We start from the raw sequence: 17,020 nt of genomic DNA, 5'->3' as shown, positions 1-17,020 counted from the left end.
GTTTTGCAAAGAAGAATGGGAAGAAAGAAGAAAATTTCAGTCACTAGATGTGCAAAGCTGATAGAGTCTTACCCTAAAAGACTTGCAGCTGTAATTGCAGCAAAAGGTGGTTCCACAAAGTTATGACTCAGGGGGGCTGAATACTTTTGCACAATGCTCTTTTCAGTTTTTTATTTCTAAACAAAACAAAAGAAATCATGTATAATTGTCATTCAACTTTCCAATTGTATACCACTTTGTGTTGGTCTTTCACATAAAATTCCAATAAAAGATATTTATGTTTGTGGTTGTAATGTGACAATATGTGGAAATGTTCAAGAGGTATGAATACTTTTACAAGCCACTGTAGTTTGCAGAGAATTTGTCCTTTTTATCCAATGAAAGACATGAAGTCTCTCAACACTGTGATTCTTTTGGGCCACAATTCCATAAGATAAGGTTGTCTTCACCCACAGTGAAACATGATGGTGGCAGCATAATGCTATGGGGTTATTTTCTATTTCAGATGGTTTTTGTCAAGGTGGATAAAATTAAAAACCATTCCAAATGACAGGTTTATAATAATAATAAACTGTATTTATATTGCACCCTCACAGATAAAAATCACAAAGTGCTTTACAGAGTGCAAATAAAATATATACAGGGGTTGGACAATGAAACTGAAACACCTGTCATTTAGTGTGGGAAGTTTCATGGCTAAATTGGACCAGCCTGGTAGCCAGTCTTCATTGATTGCACATTGTACCAGTAAGAGCAGAGTGTGAAGGTTCAATTAGCAGGGTAAGAGTACAGTTTTGCTCAAAATATTGAAATGCACACAACATTATGGGTGACATACCAGAGTTCAAAAGAGGACAAATTGTTGGTGCACGTCTTGCTGGCGCATCTGTGACCAAGACAGCAAGTCTTTGTGATGTATCAAGAGCCACGGTATCCAGGGTAATGTCAGCATACCACCAAGAAGGACGAACCACATCCAACAGGATTAACTGTGGACACAAGAGGAAGCTGTCTGAAAGGGATGTTCGGGTGCTAACCCGGATTGTATCCAAAAAACATAAATCCACGGCTGCCCAAATCATGGCAGAATTAAATGTGCACCTCAACTCTCCCGTATCCACCAGAACTGTCCGTCAGGAGCTCCACAGGGTCAATATACACGGCCGGGCTGCTATAGCCAAACCTTTGGTCACTCATGCCAATGCCAAACGTTGGTTTCAATGGTGCAAGGAGCGCAAATCTTGGGCTGTGGACAATGTGAAACATGTATTGTTCTCTGATGAGTCCACCTTTACTGTTTTCCCCACATCCGGGAGAGTTACGGTGTGGAGAAGCCCCAAAGAAGCGTACCACCCAGACTGTTGCATCCCCAGAGTGAAGCATGGGGGTGGATCAGTGATGGTTTGGGCTGCCATATCATGGCATTCCCTTGGCCCAATACTTGTGCTAGATGGGCGCGTCACTGCCAAGGACTACCGAACCATTCTTGAGGACCATGTGCATCCAATGGTTCAAACATTGTATCCTGAAGGCGGTGCCGTGTATCAGGATGACAATGCACCAATACACACAGCAAGACTGGTGAAAGATTGGTTTGATGAACATGAAAGTGAAGTTGAACATCTCCCATGACCTGCACAGTCACCAGATCTAAATATTATTGAGCCACTTTGGGGTGTTTTGGAGGAGCGAGTCAGGAAATGTTTTCCTCCACCAGTATCACGTAGTGACCTGGCCACTATCCTGCAAGAAGAATGGCTTAAAATCCCTCTGACCACTGTGCAGGACTTGTATATGTCATTCCCAAGACGCATTGACGCTGTATGGGCCGCAAAAGGAGGCCCTACACCATACTAATAAATTATTGTGGTCTAAAACCAGGTGTTTCAGTTTCATTGTCCAACCCCTGTACATACAGTATATAGACTTAATATAAGACAAATGCAGTAAGAACAGCTAATAAAACAATAAATAAAGCATTTACCTAAAAGCTTGTCTTAAAGTGCTTCTTAAAGGAGTCAACAATGTCGGCCACACAGAGAGATGGGCAGGGCGTTCCACAGCCTGGAGGCTACTACCAGAAAAGACAAGTGATCCAGAGTTTTAAACCGGGTCTTAGAGACCTTCAGGAGGTTCTGGGCCGAGGACCAAAGAGTGAGACCCGAAGAAAAAGAGATCAACATTTCTATAGTATTGGGGGGCCTGTCCATTAAAAGCTCTAAAACTCAGGGCAAAATTTAAAAAATCATCTCTAAGTTTGATAGGTCGCCCAAGTAAGTAAGTAAGTAAAATTTTATTTATATAGCACCTCTCAAGACACAGATCACAAAGTGCTTCACAACACTAATACAAAGTACAATTGGAATAATATATTTATATATGTAAAATCGAAGAAGATAAGATAAAATCAAAAATAAACTAACCAAACGCAAGCCTAAAAAGATGAGTTTTTAGCTGTTTTTTAAAAGACACCACCAAATCTGCAGTCCTTAGGGTTAGTTTTCGACTGTTTGAAGAAGCCGTAGTACCCGGAGAGAATCCATGCATGCACAGGGAGAACATGTAAACTCCATGCAGAAAGACCGCCAGCCAGGAGTCAAACCCAGAACCTACCAACTGCGTCACCGACCACTGCACCCAATTTAGAAATATTTCTTAAATGATAAAAGCTCATTTTAACCAAAGGTCTTGAATGGCTGTCCAGAGACATTGATTGGTCAAACACAACACCAAGGTTTGTAAGATGGGCTGAGAGGAGGAGCCCAGAAGACCGAGGTGTTGTTTGATCCGAGGGACTTTCTGTTTAGGAACAATGATCAGGGTTTCAGTCTAACTAGAGTTTAACTGAAGGCAGTTCTAAGCTAGCCAATCCTTAATACAGGAGACACAATATAGTAAGTGAACTAATTTGTGTTATCCTGAACCATTGAAGGAGCAGTTGTCGTCAGCAAATGGAAAAACACATCTTTAAAGCAATTGATAATCTTACCAAAGGGGCTGATGTACAAAAGAAACAAAATTAGGCCCAGGACTGAACCCTGAGGACCACCATGCAACAAAGGAACGACATAAGAAAATGTTATTTGCAAACATGGAAAAGGTTCTGTAGCTCAGATAGGAAGAAAACCACTTAAAAAGGGTTCCAGAAATTCCTATCTCATTATACAGTCGATTTAACAGAATGGTTTGGTCGACTCTGTCAAAAGCTGATGACAGATCCAATAAAACTAATTCACTGACCTGACCAGAGTCTTCAGGTTTATCTGCTGTTATTTCATCTTTTAACTTTATGTTTTCTGTTTTTTCTCTTTCTAGAAGCTACATCTGGCCGAGCTCTTCTTCTTCCTTGAGGGGGGATTGATTAAGCTGCTACTGCCAACAACTTAATGTTCTCCTTCTACAGATGATACAATTGGCCCTGTTTTTCAGTGTTTAACCCTGTCTCTCATAGACATACGTAGCTACTGGATGAGCCTTTACTGTGACTAACTATATGTGCTCTCTTTCATACTGTAGACTTGAAAACTGGCAGTTTATCTGCTTAGCTGTCTTTCTCTCCTAGATGAAGCCACTAAAGGAGCTACTACCAATAATGTTTCACTTTTCTTTCCGATATTAAGTACTCCTGGATCAGTGCTTCTGTATTCTTTTGTGTCTCTGCTCTGTTCTCTCAAACCCCCAGTCGGTCGTGGCAGATGGCCGCTCACACTGAGCCTGGTTCTGCTGGAGGTTTCTTTCTGTTAAAGGGGAGTTTTCCTCTCCACTGTCGCTACATGCATGCTCAGTATGAGGGATTGCTGCAAAGTCAATGCAAGCGATTGTCCACTGTCACAACATGCTCATCCAGGAGGGAATGTTGCAGACTCGATGCAATCTGCTGGGTTTCCTTAGATACCAAATTTAACCAATTTGAATAATAAACTGAATCTGACTACACTGTTGGTTAGGATCAATTGGAATGTATGTACCTGACTTGAAATCTGTATGATTCAATTGAATTGACTTTGTAAAGTTCCTTGAGATGACATGCATTGTGAATTGGCGCTATTTAAATGAACTGAATTGAAATTTAATTGGTTAAAACCAGAGCAATGGCTGAATACATATCAAGAGTGTTATGATAACTTAGAGTGCAACCATCCCAGCCTGAGACTGATCACGGTCTAGCATTACCATTAATGCCCTTTCAAAAAAGTTAAGGAACATCTTAATCTCTACCATGTTGTAATGAGGAGGTTACTGTATTCTTAAAACCCTGTACAGACCATCCTGAAGCTAGTCGAAGTCTGGGTTTAATCTGGTGTTAAAGGGGCCCTCAGAAATTGAATTTATAAAATATAAGAGGATGGCAGCAACATAAACTATTCAGGACTATTAAAAACATTTGACAAAAAGGACAATCCCTCTCTAAAACACCTACTGTCTTAATATCAACCTTTGCCTGACATTTAACAATATGTAACCATACAGTTCCTGGAAGAGAGACACTGACAATTATTTTCTATAAACTAGAAGACTTACTCTGCATGACTATGGTGAGGTACACAAACTGTCAATATGAACTGCAAAATCACAAATGATGGGACACTTCTCATTGTCAAGCAACACAAAGTACAAAACAAATCAGTTCGCTTGTTTGATAAAGCTGCCTTTGTTAATCATCAGTAAAAGTCTTGTAGATTGTCTCTGGAAATAATTAGTTTGCTTGATGGTTTAAAAAACAGAGGTAAATGGATAGCAAAAAGTTGTTAAAGACACATTAACTATGGGAGAAAAAAGCCGGAGGTAGATACACAAGAAGAGAAAGAGAGTGTCAAAAAGAATGAATGAATGGGTTCTTTCCTGGAATTTGAGCTTTTGCAGGTCAGAATGTCTGCAATGAACTCTTTTTGTTTTGTGTAAACATGTCAGTAACAGACATATGCAACCTGACAGGACTTTCACGAATACAAGTTCTAACATAAACTTGTAAATAAGACTACAGAGAATTATTTAGGCTCCTTACCCCAACTATCTGCAGTGATATGTTTGTCAAATCTAAACCTGAGTAATTTAATTTGTTTTTTATTTGTATCAGTTTATGCTTATTCAGTTGTAAGTCTTTGCCCAAGGGTAAGGTCTTATATTGAACACTACTCATTAAAATGTGTATTATAAATAAAGAAATTCCATCTATCCATCGTCTTCAAACGCTGGTGAAAAAATATATTTTAAATATCTGATATTTTTCTCTGTTTACTGCCAGAAAACATACCGGGTCTGGTTAAACCCATCTACAGCCCACGATGATCTTCGGGGAGCTATGTTTAGAAGTCATGAGGTCTTCAGAATGTGTTGCAATGGTGTGGAGAGGCTCTGCACCTCCGTATTAATTAAATAAGCAGAGCTTGTATTTGACAGCCCCTGCTCTTGCTTTACAAAATCCTGATGAGTCAGATCATAGAAATATACAACTCAGACATTCTGCTAAACTGGAAGTACTGGTGAACAACAGTAAACAAGAAGGCAAAGAAAGCACAGGATCTTTTGGAGGAAAAAAATGTGAGTACTGGTTGAGTTTTTAATTTAAAGACATGCAGCTGATGTTGATGTTCCAGCAAACCAAAAAGGTGTTTATTTTTTAGCCTGGAGTTGCCAGAAGTGCAAAGTTGGGGATTAAATTTCCCTTCTGATGAACTGGGAGGCTGTTTTGAAAGACGCCACACTAAAACCAGCCAATGTATCTATTTTTCTTACCATGAAAAGAGATCTTTTTTTTTCAAAACTGTTTTTTACTTTGTCAAGACAAATAAAATCTATTATAATAGTTGCAATCACAGAGACTTACAAAAGATGAGAAGCAGGGAAATTGTGTTTTTTCATATTTTCTCTATAAAAAATAATCTCATTGCACTCACCTAAATTTTTATATTTAAAAACAATTTTGGATTTTCCTATTAATACATTTTTGTTAGTACTGTCAAATAATTCTGCAGTATCAGACAGTTTTTTAACTAAAGTTGGAAAATGTATCAGAAGTTCAAACAGAGGCCAGCAACCATTAAATTATTTGCACATCCATGTAAAAAAGGCAAAGATAACATATTGGTGATTGTTACAATTCATTGAACACTTTCATTTAAAAAAACATGTCAGTATTTTCTCTTTAGACTGAAGTTAAAACTATTAATACTGTGCAATGTTTAACAAACGATAAGGTGGAAAAATGAATAAAAACAACAGGAAAAGAATGTAAAAATTAAAAAGGTGAATTTTAACAACAGATGACTGTCCCAAGGAATGTGGATCATATTGAAACTTCATAAGATAGAAATGTCAGCATGCATAAAAGTTAGGCAGGAAACCTGGTGTAACACCGATGCTCCTTATTAAATATTACTTTTATAGAGGTTTTTTGAACAACGCACTGTGGGACTCACCACATCTACATTTTTGCAATACAAAAAAACGTCTTGCTAACAAATCCTCAACCACACATTTATTTTAGGGTGTTAAACAGCAAAAAAAAAAAAAAAAAAAAAACGCAACTGTGTGAATTGGAAAACTGAGCTAGGACAGTGAGTCTCACATTTTTGCTACAAAATACAAGAGGCATCTATTTGTTAAGTTTTGTAATGTTGGCAAATTATCTAGTTAACCTTGCTAAAGCTTCGTTTCAGTTTCAGGACTGAATTTATTGTTATCCCTGTTACTTGAGAACCTTTTTCTACCACACTTTTTTCTTCCACTCAACTATCCATTAACGTGCTTGGAAACAGCACTTCTTGAAAAGCCAGCTTCTTTAGCGATGGCCTTTTGTGGCTGTCCCTCCTTGTGGAGGGTTGCCGTGACTGCCAGATAGACAACTGTAAACTACAGAACAGTCTTTCCCATGATTGTGTGGGCCATAACATATATAACACGTCTGACAGTTCTGAGACCTGAGGATCTGGATTATTATAAAGGCACACTAAAACGTGTCTATTCAATGTAGTTAGGGTTAATAGGTATTTATTATCCAATTGTATTTATATTTTAACAAGTAACTTTATGTATCCATTTATGTTTTTTATTAATTTATTTAGATTTTAGTTATTAGCAAGTTTTATATTATCTGTTTCACAGTATTATTTATTTTTGTAGATTTGGTCGCACATACTTTACTCTTTTAAGAATGTTTGTCTTTATTTATTTATTTTTATTTTTGTGTCTTATTTTTAATGAATGTGTTCTATAAATAAAGTTTGATTACTAGATTCATTTTTAAATAAAAAATCTTTTTTGAAATATGTCTTATATAGAATTAAACATTCCTTATAAACTGGATTTTGGGATTTTATTAACATAATTTTAAAACTTAACAGAACTAATGGCTTAAACTTTCTATGATATTTTAATTCAACCTCTAAGTACGATGTATAAAGGGACATACATGAGACTTTGCTGTCGTCTTTAAAACGTCAAATGTGAGAAAAAACTGACCTTGAAGACGTCCACATTGTGTTGCCATAATGGGGCAACAGGGCTGGTCTGTGAGCCACATGACCAGCAGGAAGACAGGAGTAAATGAACTGATTAAATCACCTGAGTAAAACAGGTGGGAGCAGATCAGGGCAGAGTACCAGGCCCAGAGAGGATTAGGATGACCAGGGGACAAGCGGCACTGTGACCTTTAATCACATTCAGTCGTTTTTTTTCCTGTTACCTGTGTGTCACCGACTTGCAGCCCGGCCCACATGCCTCTGAACGCCGGAGCAGAGACCGATTACGGCAGTCTACCGGGCGCCGGACTGCCGGCCGGCGAGGGCGCCTCGGAGACTGCGCCTCTGCTCGCCCCGGTGCCGATCCATCAGTGGCAGCCAATGAACAGGGAACAGCTGGAGACCACCGCGGGAGGTTCCGGATGGAGGGCGGCACGCTGTTACCTGGTGGTGCTGTTCTGGCTCGCTTGGATGTCCATGCTCGCCGTCGCTGCCGTCATCGTCGTCATAAGCCCAAAGCCGGTTCCGATGTCGCTGAAATGGTGGCAGAAGTGTCTGTTTTACCAGATCCAGCCTGAGCTGAGCCCGGACGTGCAGGCCGAGGGGTCAGAGGGTATCAACGGTAAGAACAAGAGGAACTGTCACAGCAAATGTGTAGTCATGAAAAATGTTAGAATACAAAATTTGTTCATGTAGAGGTGGAAAAAAATCTAAATCCAACTGCTTTACTTGATGTGATGGTAAAACTCGATGTGTCTGAGCTCCTTTAAAACGTAATTGCCTGAAGTCGATTCTGGTGAGTTAAAATAACTTTTTATTTTCATATTTACTGATTACTTTATGCCAAAACAATATCTTTCTTGAAAAGTTTTATGTAACCGTGGACCAAAACAAAATTGCACCAGTGTATCATGGTATTTCAGTTTTTAAGAAATTAAGTTAAAAAATGAATAGGAAAAAAACAAAAAAAACTGCAAAAAATACAAATCTGGAACAATATCCAAACTGCAGATGTTTGGGCAAAAAAACTACTCTGCACATCGGAAATGCTGATGATTTGACTGTATTTTACAAGTGTAGGCATTACTATGTTTCTTTCTCTCAGCAAGTCTGCCACTGCCAGTTTTGCACCATTTACTGGGTTCGTCGCATGGTCCCCTAAAAAAAAAAACAACTGCTTTTTAGGTGCTCTTGTGGCTCAGTTTTGTTTTTATATAGTGACCCCAACAAACGTGGATTGTCTAGCTTTTTGTTCTTTTCATTTAGTGACATATGGTGACTGTCCTTTTTTTTGATCTGGCTTAACAGTATTTTATTTATCTCAAAATAAGTAGCAATTTCAAAATCAGGCAGATAATCTCTCTGTACCCATAATCAACTGATTTGATACTTGATCACATAAAATGATCAGAAGAAACATTTCAATTGGCTTAATTTCAGAACTTAACTGTTTACTCTGAAACAGAATATACATAGCCATTCCTATTTCTGTGAGGAATATTCTGTTTTGGGTCACAACATTTCACCAGTTTCAATGTAAATTAAGGGACAGAAATGAAACTGTTACAGATTTCAAGCTCTGTACCTGTCAGTATTTCTAATCTACATATAAAATCTTGGTGTCACTTTAAGCTATTTTATTGCCCTTTAAGCTTATAATGTTTTAGAACTACAACTCTGAAATCTTTTGCTTGCAAACTGAAAAAGGAACTGGGCATTATTCCCTTTTAGACTATTGTTGGGTAGTCAGTTCAGTTTATTTATATATAATTCCCAACACATGTCCCCTCAAGGTAAATTACAAAGTCAATTCAATCGAATCATACATATACCAAGTTAAATACATTAATTCCAAATGACCCTGCAGTCAAATTAAGTTTATTATTCAAGCTGATTAAAAAGTTTTCTATCTAAGGAAACCCAGCAAATTGCATCGAGTCAGTGACTCGCAGCATTCACTCCTGGATGAGTATGTAGCAACATTGGACAGTTGCTTGCATTGACTTTGCAGCAATCCTTCATACTGAACATGCATGTAGGGACAGTGGAGAGGAAAACCATGGGTGTCAGTAGCTAAACACAATTACAAAATTGATTCCACCTTTGGCTAATGATGAGGGAACCAATATAAGCCAGTTGAGGAAGGTGTGGAGCCATGCCAAGCCTGGATCTGGCATGCTAGGGGCTTTTTCCCTCGTTGTTTGGCCAGGGAAAATATGGCCTGTGATGTGGATAAGGTTATGTGGGCTGACCCAGGTGGAAAAACGATGCTGTGGCCAAATGACATTTTGCATATACTGTTTGCTCATGATGAACTTCTTCTCATTTTATGTTTGTCTACAGTATTTTTACTTTTACTTTATGTTACTATAACCTCTACATGGATATGAGTTTTCTGTGGGTTGTGACATGATACATTCGGCCTGCTGTGGATAAATACAAAACATTATTTTGACAGCATGATGTTCTGAGAACTGTTTTCTTTTTTTCCTTATGGTGTTTCCAGATTGCTTTGTAGTGTTGTACATTTTGCTGTGCTTGGGGCATGATTTGACAACATTGTCGCTTTCTGAGCCTGGGTGACACTGTTTTGAGTCAATAAGCAGATGTTTTGGGAAAGTAGTTTGAGTTATGGGATTATTGTTTAAAGTTTTGAAAACTTGAGGGAACATTTCAAAAATAGTGTTTTAACAATTGAGAAATACTGTAACTATAAATTTCCAAATTTATGTCACACACAGACAAACATACAGGTATCACCTTACCACCAAAGCAAATTCCTCGTACGTGTGAGCTGGACTGTGGAACTGGATATAGAAGAAAATCTACAACAGAGTGGCTTAAAAAATAAAAAGCAATTGCAGTGAAACTGTTCAGTAAAGGATCACATCTAAATCAGTGAAATGTGGTGGCAGGTCTGTATGAGAGCTGTGTTAAAAACGACTATCCATGTTGCTATCTTTGATGTTGTGTACAAAAGTGGGTCAAAGTTCCTACACAGTGATACAAGAAAGAGACCGATGAGGACTACACAGAAGATAATTACTTCAAGATACTGCTTAACATTAAGTTTCCTTCCACCACTTCAACATTTTTGCTTTAATTTGATAAATAACATCTAATATATTATTTCAACTAATTTTAGGAAGTTTAAAAGACCACATAATTTATTTAGTCATAATACCTAAAAACTTAAAAGATGGTGTCCTTTTTATTTACAGTGAATGAGTTGCTTGTCTGCTACATAATAGATAAAATAACATTTATAGGACTTTCCTATATATCTTAGGCTCACAAACATCTGTTGATGTATTGCACAATATACACATTCCAAGAGTGTTGAGACAGAAAAATGGTTAAAAGTGAAGAAATAAGTTATCAAAGCATCTTTTATGTTCTTTACAGTGGTGTGTGAGCACCTCCCGTACCTCAAGTCTGTGGGAGTAGGAGCTCTAATCCTGCAGGGTGTGTTTCATAAAAAGGCATCTACAGCAAATCTCACTGAGCTCACTGAAAGCTTGGAAACGAAGACTCAGATTCAACATCTGCTCACAGAAGGCAACAAAGCAGGTGAGAAAAAGAAGGTTTTGAGTCTCACTGTATCTTGAGTGTCCTGCATTAACAACAAGAATTGTGTTTCAGATCTGAGAGTGGTGTTGGACATATGTGAAGTGAATATGCTGGGCAATGAGATAATCGGAAACTCCAACACACCATCAAACCATTCAGCTACTGTATGGGTGAAAATAATGCTCATGAAACTGCTTGTGACACCGAAATGCTTACGTTTTTTTTCTTTTTCCCCAGGATTTATTGAGGTTTTGGTTGGAGCAGGGTGTGGCCGGATTTGTCATCTGTGACACTGATCCAGCATTTTCAGTGGAGGTGAATGTGCAAGTTTATTGATATGTCTTTATTCTATAGGTATTAGAACGATTTTCCTAAATTCGGGTTTTTCCTATTAAACATTTCAGATTCTGCTGGGGTGGAGAGCAGTCTTTGAGGAATTCAGCACTCAGCAGGAGGAAAGGTGCAATTTATCAAGTGTTGGATTTCTTTTTTGTTAGTTTGTTTTGTGTAAGAAAGTAAATATGAAAGTCCATGTTTTTCTGCAGGATTTTGTTGGTTAAACAGACGTCAGATGTTCTGCGTCCATTGACTGTCTGGACTCGAAGCAACATTACGCTGGTAAATGTGGTCATGAGGTCCATCTTACCAAAGTCGCAGCAGCCTCTGTCTTCTGAGGAAGTTGCTAAAGCTATCGCGACTCAGCTGCAAACGGGACAGGAAGACATGTGGACCAGCTGGACTGTAAGACATTTTTTATTTTTTTTTAAATTAGTGTTTGGTCAGTGTTTTCCAACTCCAGTCCTCAAGAGCTACTGTCCTGAAACTTTTACATGTATCCTGGCTCAAGCACAGCTGACTAAAAGAATGACTCATGACTAGGACTCTGCAAAATTGCAAGGATGTGTCTCAGAGGTTGCAAGACGATGGCTCTTAAGGACTATAGTTGCGGTCTCCTGGTTATGTGTGTGTTTGTAATAAATTCCTTAAGTGTATAGTAAAGATTTTAAAATATATATATATATTTTACCTTGTCTGGATGTTTAATGCATTAATCTTTTATTTTTTTTGGCATATATTAGAATGGCAGCTGCAGACTGGTTATACATGACCCTAATAATTGTCATCAGGACCAGATGGCGCATGGTTTGTTTTAATAAAACACAGTAGCATGGGGCACAGTTCATGCACAGGCATTTTCTCTCCCTGCCTCCAGGCACATTGCTCTTGCAGCTTTTGGTGGGAAGCTGCACCTATAATCAAAACATCCTTTGTCACCAGTTAAGGTAATTAGCTATATTACAGCAACAAGAGGAGTTTATTTGCGTAGCACATCTGAGCAACAAGACTATTCAAAGTGCTTTATGAAAACGTAAAAAAAGAAAACTCGGAGAAAAAAGTGCATTGCAGTGGCTGAATAAAGGACATTTATGATGTCAGTTAATAGGTAAAATAGAACAATTAAGGCAATTCTAAAAAAAAATGGGTTTTTATCCTTGATTTAAAATAATTCAGCGACTCAGCATTTTTGTGGATAATTTTTGTCGATGATTGTCAAAATCACCTGTTAATCATAGTGGTGGAGGGTCTGTGATTTGGGCAAAATTTGTACTTGTATGAGCTAGGCCTTTAGCTAGTCACTGAGTTGGACATTAACTCATGTTGACATATTCTTTGGACAAACATCAGACCACTTGTGAAACACTTTTAACTTGACCTAACCTGGTATGTGATTAAGAGTATTTATATTTCTAGTTCAGCTACACTGCAATAGAAAAGCCAAATGTTCTCAACTGATAAAACATCTAAAGAAAAAAAAAACAAAAAAACAATCTTATTAATAACAATTGTGGCTACATTGAAAACGGATGGTGAATTATAGATCTCTCGTATATATCTGGGCCTCTTTTCAAGCGGAAATGTAAACCTAGAGTCAGTCATGTGAAGATAATTTTGCTGTGTTTAAAGATGCCGGCCCGCTCAAACGTTTTACTGGAAATGGCAAAATAAAGGTTGGGGGTTTTCCAGTGACTGCAGATATTCTTTTTACTTCAGATGCTTTAATACTTTGTGGTCAATGCATTCAAATAAAAATAAAATGCTGTCTACCCTTTGTTTAAATGTTAGTCTGATGTTACATTGTTAACTTTATATCAGGTGCCTCAAAAAAGGCCAAGTCTTTTTGTTTCCCTTGTATTTACACTGCAAACATGTTTCCCCTCACAACAATTGCATGGGTTGGTTTTAGAACTTAATTTAAAGATCAGTTTGTCTTTTCTTTTTTTAAGACTCAAAATCTACAAGTACATCCCAAAAAATTTGAATATTGAGTAAAAGTGCAATTTGTTTTTGCCAGTCTTCTCAGAGAGTGAAACTCATGTTATGTAGAATCATTACACACACAGAGCGATATATTTCAAGCCTTTTCTTCTTGTAATTTTGATGATTATGGCTTATAGGTAAAGAAAACCCAAAATTCAGTGTCTCAGAAAATTAGAATGCTGTGAAAAAGTTCATTATTGGACACTCATGGCATCACACCCTAATCAGCTAATTACATCAAAACACCTGCAAAGGTCAGCCTGAGCCTTTAAACGGTCTGTCACTCTGACTGTTGACAGATGTCCAAAAGACGCTCATCGACACCCTTCACAAGGAGGGTTAGCTTCTTCATTGCTGAAGAAGCTGGTTATTCAGAGTTCTGTATTAAAGCATATTAACAGAAAATTGAGTGGTAGGAAAAGGTGCACCGGCAACAGGGAGAACTGCAGCCTTAAGAGAATTGTCAAGTGAAATTTATTCAAGAATTTGGGGGAGCTTCACAAGGACTGTACTGAGGCCGGAGTCGGTGCATCAAGAGTCGCCACACACAGACGAATACTAGACATAGGCTACAAATGTCACATTCCTAGTTTCAAGCCACTCCTCAACTAGAGGTCAAAAGCGTCTTACCTTGGTTATGGAGATAAGGAACTGGACTGTTGCTCAGTGATACAAGGATCTGTTTTCAGATTAAAGTAAATTCTGCATTTCATTTGGAAAACAAGGTCCTAGAGTCTGGGGGAAGAGTGGAGAGGCACAGAATCCATGTTGCTTTAAGTCCACTGATAGTTTCCACACTGATGGTTTGGGGGTGCCATGTCATCTGCTGCTGTTGGTCCACTGTGTTTTCTGAAGTCCAGGCAATGCAGCCATCTATCAGGAAAATGTAGAGCACTTCATGCTTTTGTCTGCTTATGAGCTGTATGGAGATGCTGATTTTTATCTTCCAGCAAGACCTGGCACTGACCCACACTGCCAAAGGTACCAAAAGCTGGTTCTATGACCATGGTGTCCCTGTTCTGGATTAGCCAGCAAACTCCCCTGACCTGAAGTCCATAGAAAAGCTTTGGGCTGTTGTCAAGAGGAAGATGAAAGACACCAGACCCAACAAGGCAGATGACCTGAAGGCCGCTATCAAAGCAATCTGGGCTTCCATTACAGCTCAGCAGAACCACAGGCCGATCGCCTCTATGCCGTGGTGCATTGATGCAGTAATTCATGCAAGAGGAGGCCTAGGCAAGTATTGAGTGCAAAGAAAGGGACATATGTTTCAGAAGCATTTCAGAACATTCTTCTTTGATTGATCTGAGTAATTTAAATTTTCTGAAACATTGAACTTTGGGTTTCCTTACCTGTAAGCCATAATTATCAAAATTACAAGAAACAGTAAAATATTTCAACCTCTGATGTGGAATGATTTTATGAGTTTCACTTTCTGAGATGACTGGCAAAAGATATTGCACTTTTACTCAGTATTCAAATTTTTTGGGGATCTACCTTTTTAGTTACCATTTAAGATGAGCTAAAATGTAACCTCTTAAAATGGGTGTAAAAGTTCTGCTTGAGATTTCTAAGATATTTTAATTTTGGTGTTGGTTGGATTACAGTAACATTCAGTAATACTTGCAGTTTGGAGGCGAAGCATCTGATGAGCTGAAGAGGTTACTCATGGTGCTGATGATGACTCTGCCAGGATCACCTGCTTTCAAGTATAAGGAAGAGATCGACCGAACATGGGTAAAATCTCAAGTCTTGCAGTTATCTGTAATGGATTTAAAACAACGTACCTAATGATCTCCTCATGTAAGGAGATGAACTGTTAGATCCCCACAGAGTAACATGAAGTAGAAATTATGCCATATTTCAAAGTTCTACGCTCACTATGATTCCAGAATGTTAGTCAAGTAAATCTGTTGTAATATTGTGATTTTTGTAATGGTTTGCCATGTTTCCTCACCATTCCACCCTTTAGGATGAGAAGACACCGAACTCTGAAGTTGCCCTCTTCTCAACCCTCATCCACTCCAAATCCAGAGAAGAAGCCCTCCTCTATGGCCGCTTAACATTCCTTCCCTTTAACACTACCAACAGCTTTTCCTTAAGCCCGTTTTCCAACTCCTCTGTTTCCTCTCCTCCCGTCCTGGCCTTCCTTCGCTCCTGGGGTTGCGTGCAGTTCCTAGTTCTGCTCAACGTCTGGCCTGAGCCCCTCTCCCTGGATCCGGCCTGGACTCCCAGCCTGCCTGAAAATTGGGTGTTTGTGGCTAGCACGGGCATGAACCGCGTGGGGTTGACATCCCTGTACTCCATCAAGCTGCAGCCTTACGAAGCCCTTGTGATCAAGCTCTTTAAGCCAGGAGACTAATAATAGTAGAGCTTCGGCTGAGTTGAGATTTGAATGTCAGGATATGTTAAAGACAAATAGATGGTTTTTAAACTTCTGGTACATGTGCTGTGAATACCTGCTTCATTTGAGCATTCTCAAATCATTCTGTTTGCCTCCTTAAAGTTAATCTGTTGAAAAACAATTTATTCACAGAAAATGTTTTGGTAGGTTAAAAAGGGAAGTGCATTTTCTGATTGTTGCTGTATAAGTACAAGAGTGCCCTGCATTTCTATGGACAATCAGGAAAAAACCCTGTGTATATGAAAAGTCAATGGCCTTTGCTGAAGATCTCAACATTGTCAAACATGGTGCTTCTTTAGCTGTTCCCAGACTAGTGCTATCAACTGTGAAAAGATCATGTTGAGTCAAGAAAAAAAACATGTGGAGGCAATGGAAACAATGTTAACATAAACTCCAATGTCACATGAAACATTGTGGAATATTTTTTCTTGGCAGTAGTTTAGAAGTTGGTCCCTCAGCTAGTTTTGAAACAAACCACAACCATCTCTTTGTTGCTTGAGAATCTAATGTTACTACTTCACACCCTTCATGTGGTGTTTGGGTCACCAATTAAATTCTTGCAACTGATGGTTTGTGGTGATTTGTTGGCTGTTCTTCTGCCAGTTTCTATTGCCTCTAGAAGGCAAAATTCAGTAACTTGGAAAAAGTATCCACAGCCTTTGAACTCTGACTCTGAGATTGGGACAACAAACTTGGTTGAATTATATTGTGAAGTGAAAGAAACTTTTAGAGTATTTTTAATAAAAACTGTTTTGCTTTTATATTCAGCTTTCCCATCTCTGCTAAAGGAAAGTACCTCCACATTATGATGCTGCCACCTCTGTGTCCCCCCCTGGGAATGATGTGCACAGTATTGGTGTTCCTCCACAGAGAAAGGGATCTGACCAGTGCACCTTTTAAACATGTCCCTCCATGCCTTGTTAAACAGGACTCCCAAATGCTTTTTTTTCTTGCCGCTCTTCAATTAAGGGCAGATTTGTGAAGTGCTCGACCAGTCTTCATCCTGCTCCCCCCTGAGCTGTGAATCTCTGCAGCCAATCCAGAGTTACCATTTGCCTCTTGGCTGCTTTTCTGTTTTAATCTGCTTCACTAATGTTCTCTGACAAATATCTGAGGCCTTTAGTAACCAGAAATTCCCTGTGTGTAGTACGATTTCATTATAAATACAGCTGTTTAACAATCAGGTGACCTGAAGGAAAATATTTGCACTGGGTGTAATTTAAGTGTCAGATTAAAAATGTCTGAATAAAAATGCCTGACACTTTCA

General features: G+C 38.6%; 1 protein-coding gene across 2 annotated transcripts; it reads left to right on the top strand.

Moving 5' to 3' along the window:
- Positions 1-5,434: 5,434 nt before the first annotated feature.
- On the top strand, positions 5,435-17,020 carry si:dkey-202g17.3 (4F2 cell-surface antigen heavy chain). 2 transcript variants are annotated; one of them, XM_047392636.1, is made up of 9 exons: positions 5,435-5,541; positions 7,706-8,082; positions 10,866-11,030; positions 11,103-11,194; positions 11,268-11,345; positions 11,435-11,490; positions 11,576-11,771; positions 14,979-15,086; positions 15,322-17,020. In XM_047392636.1, the coding sequence occupies exons 2-9, from the start codon at positions 7,716-7,718 to the stop codon at positions 15,709-15,711; spliced, it is 1,452 nt and encodes a 483-aa protein (XP_047248592.1). In that variant the 5' UTR covers positions 5,435-5,541; positions 7,706-7,715; the 3' UTR covers positions 15,712-17,020. The 2 variants fall into 2 exon arrangements, with proteins under 2 accessions (XP_047248592.1, XP_047248591.1); XM_047392635.1 differs by lacking the exon at positions 5,435-5,541 and having other exon boundaries at positions 7,569-8,082.

Source organism: Girardinichthys multiradiatus, chromosome 18 (assembly GCF_021462225.1).
Source record: "Girardinichthys multiradiatus isolate DD_20200921_A chromosome 18, DD_fGirMul_XY1, whole genome shotgun sequence".
NCBI lineage: Eukaryota > Metazoa > Chordata > Actinopteri > Cyprinodontiformes > Goodeidae > Girardinichthys > Girardinichthys multiradiatus.
The sequence above is the reverse complement of the archived record's forward strand: the minus strand, read 5'-3'. Positions and strand labels throughout refer to the sequence as shown.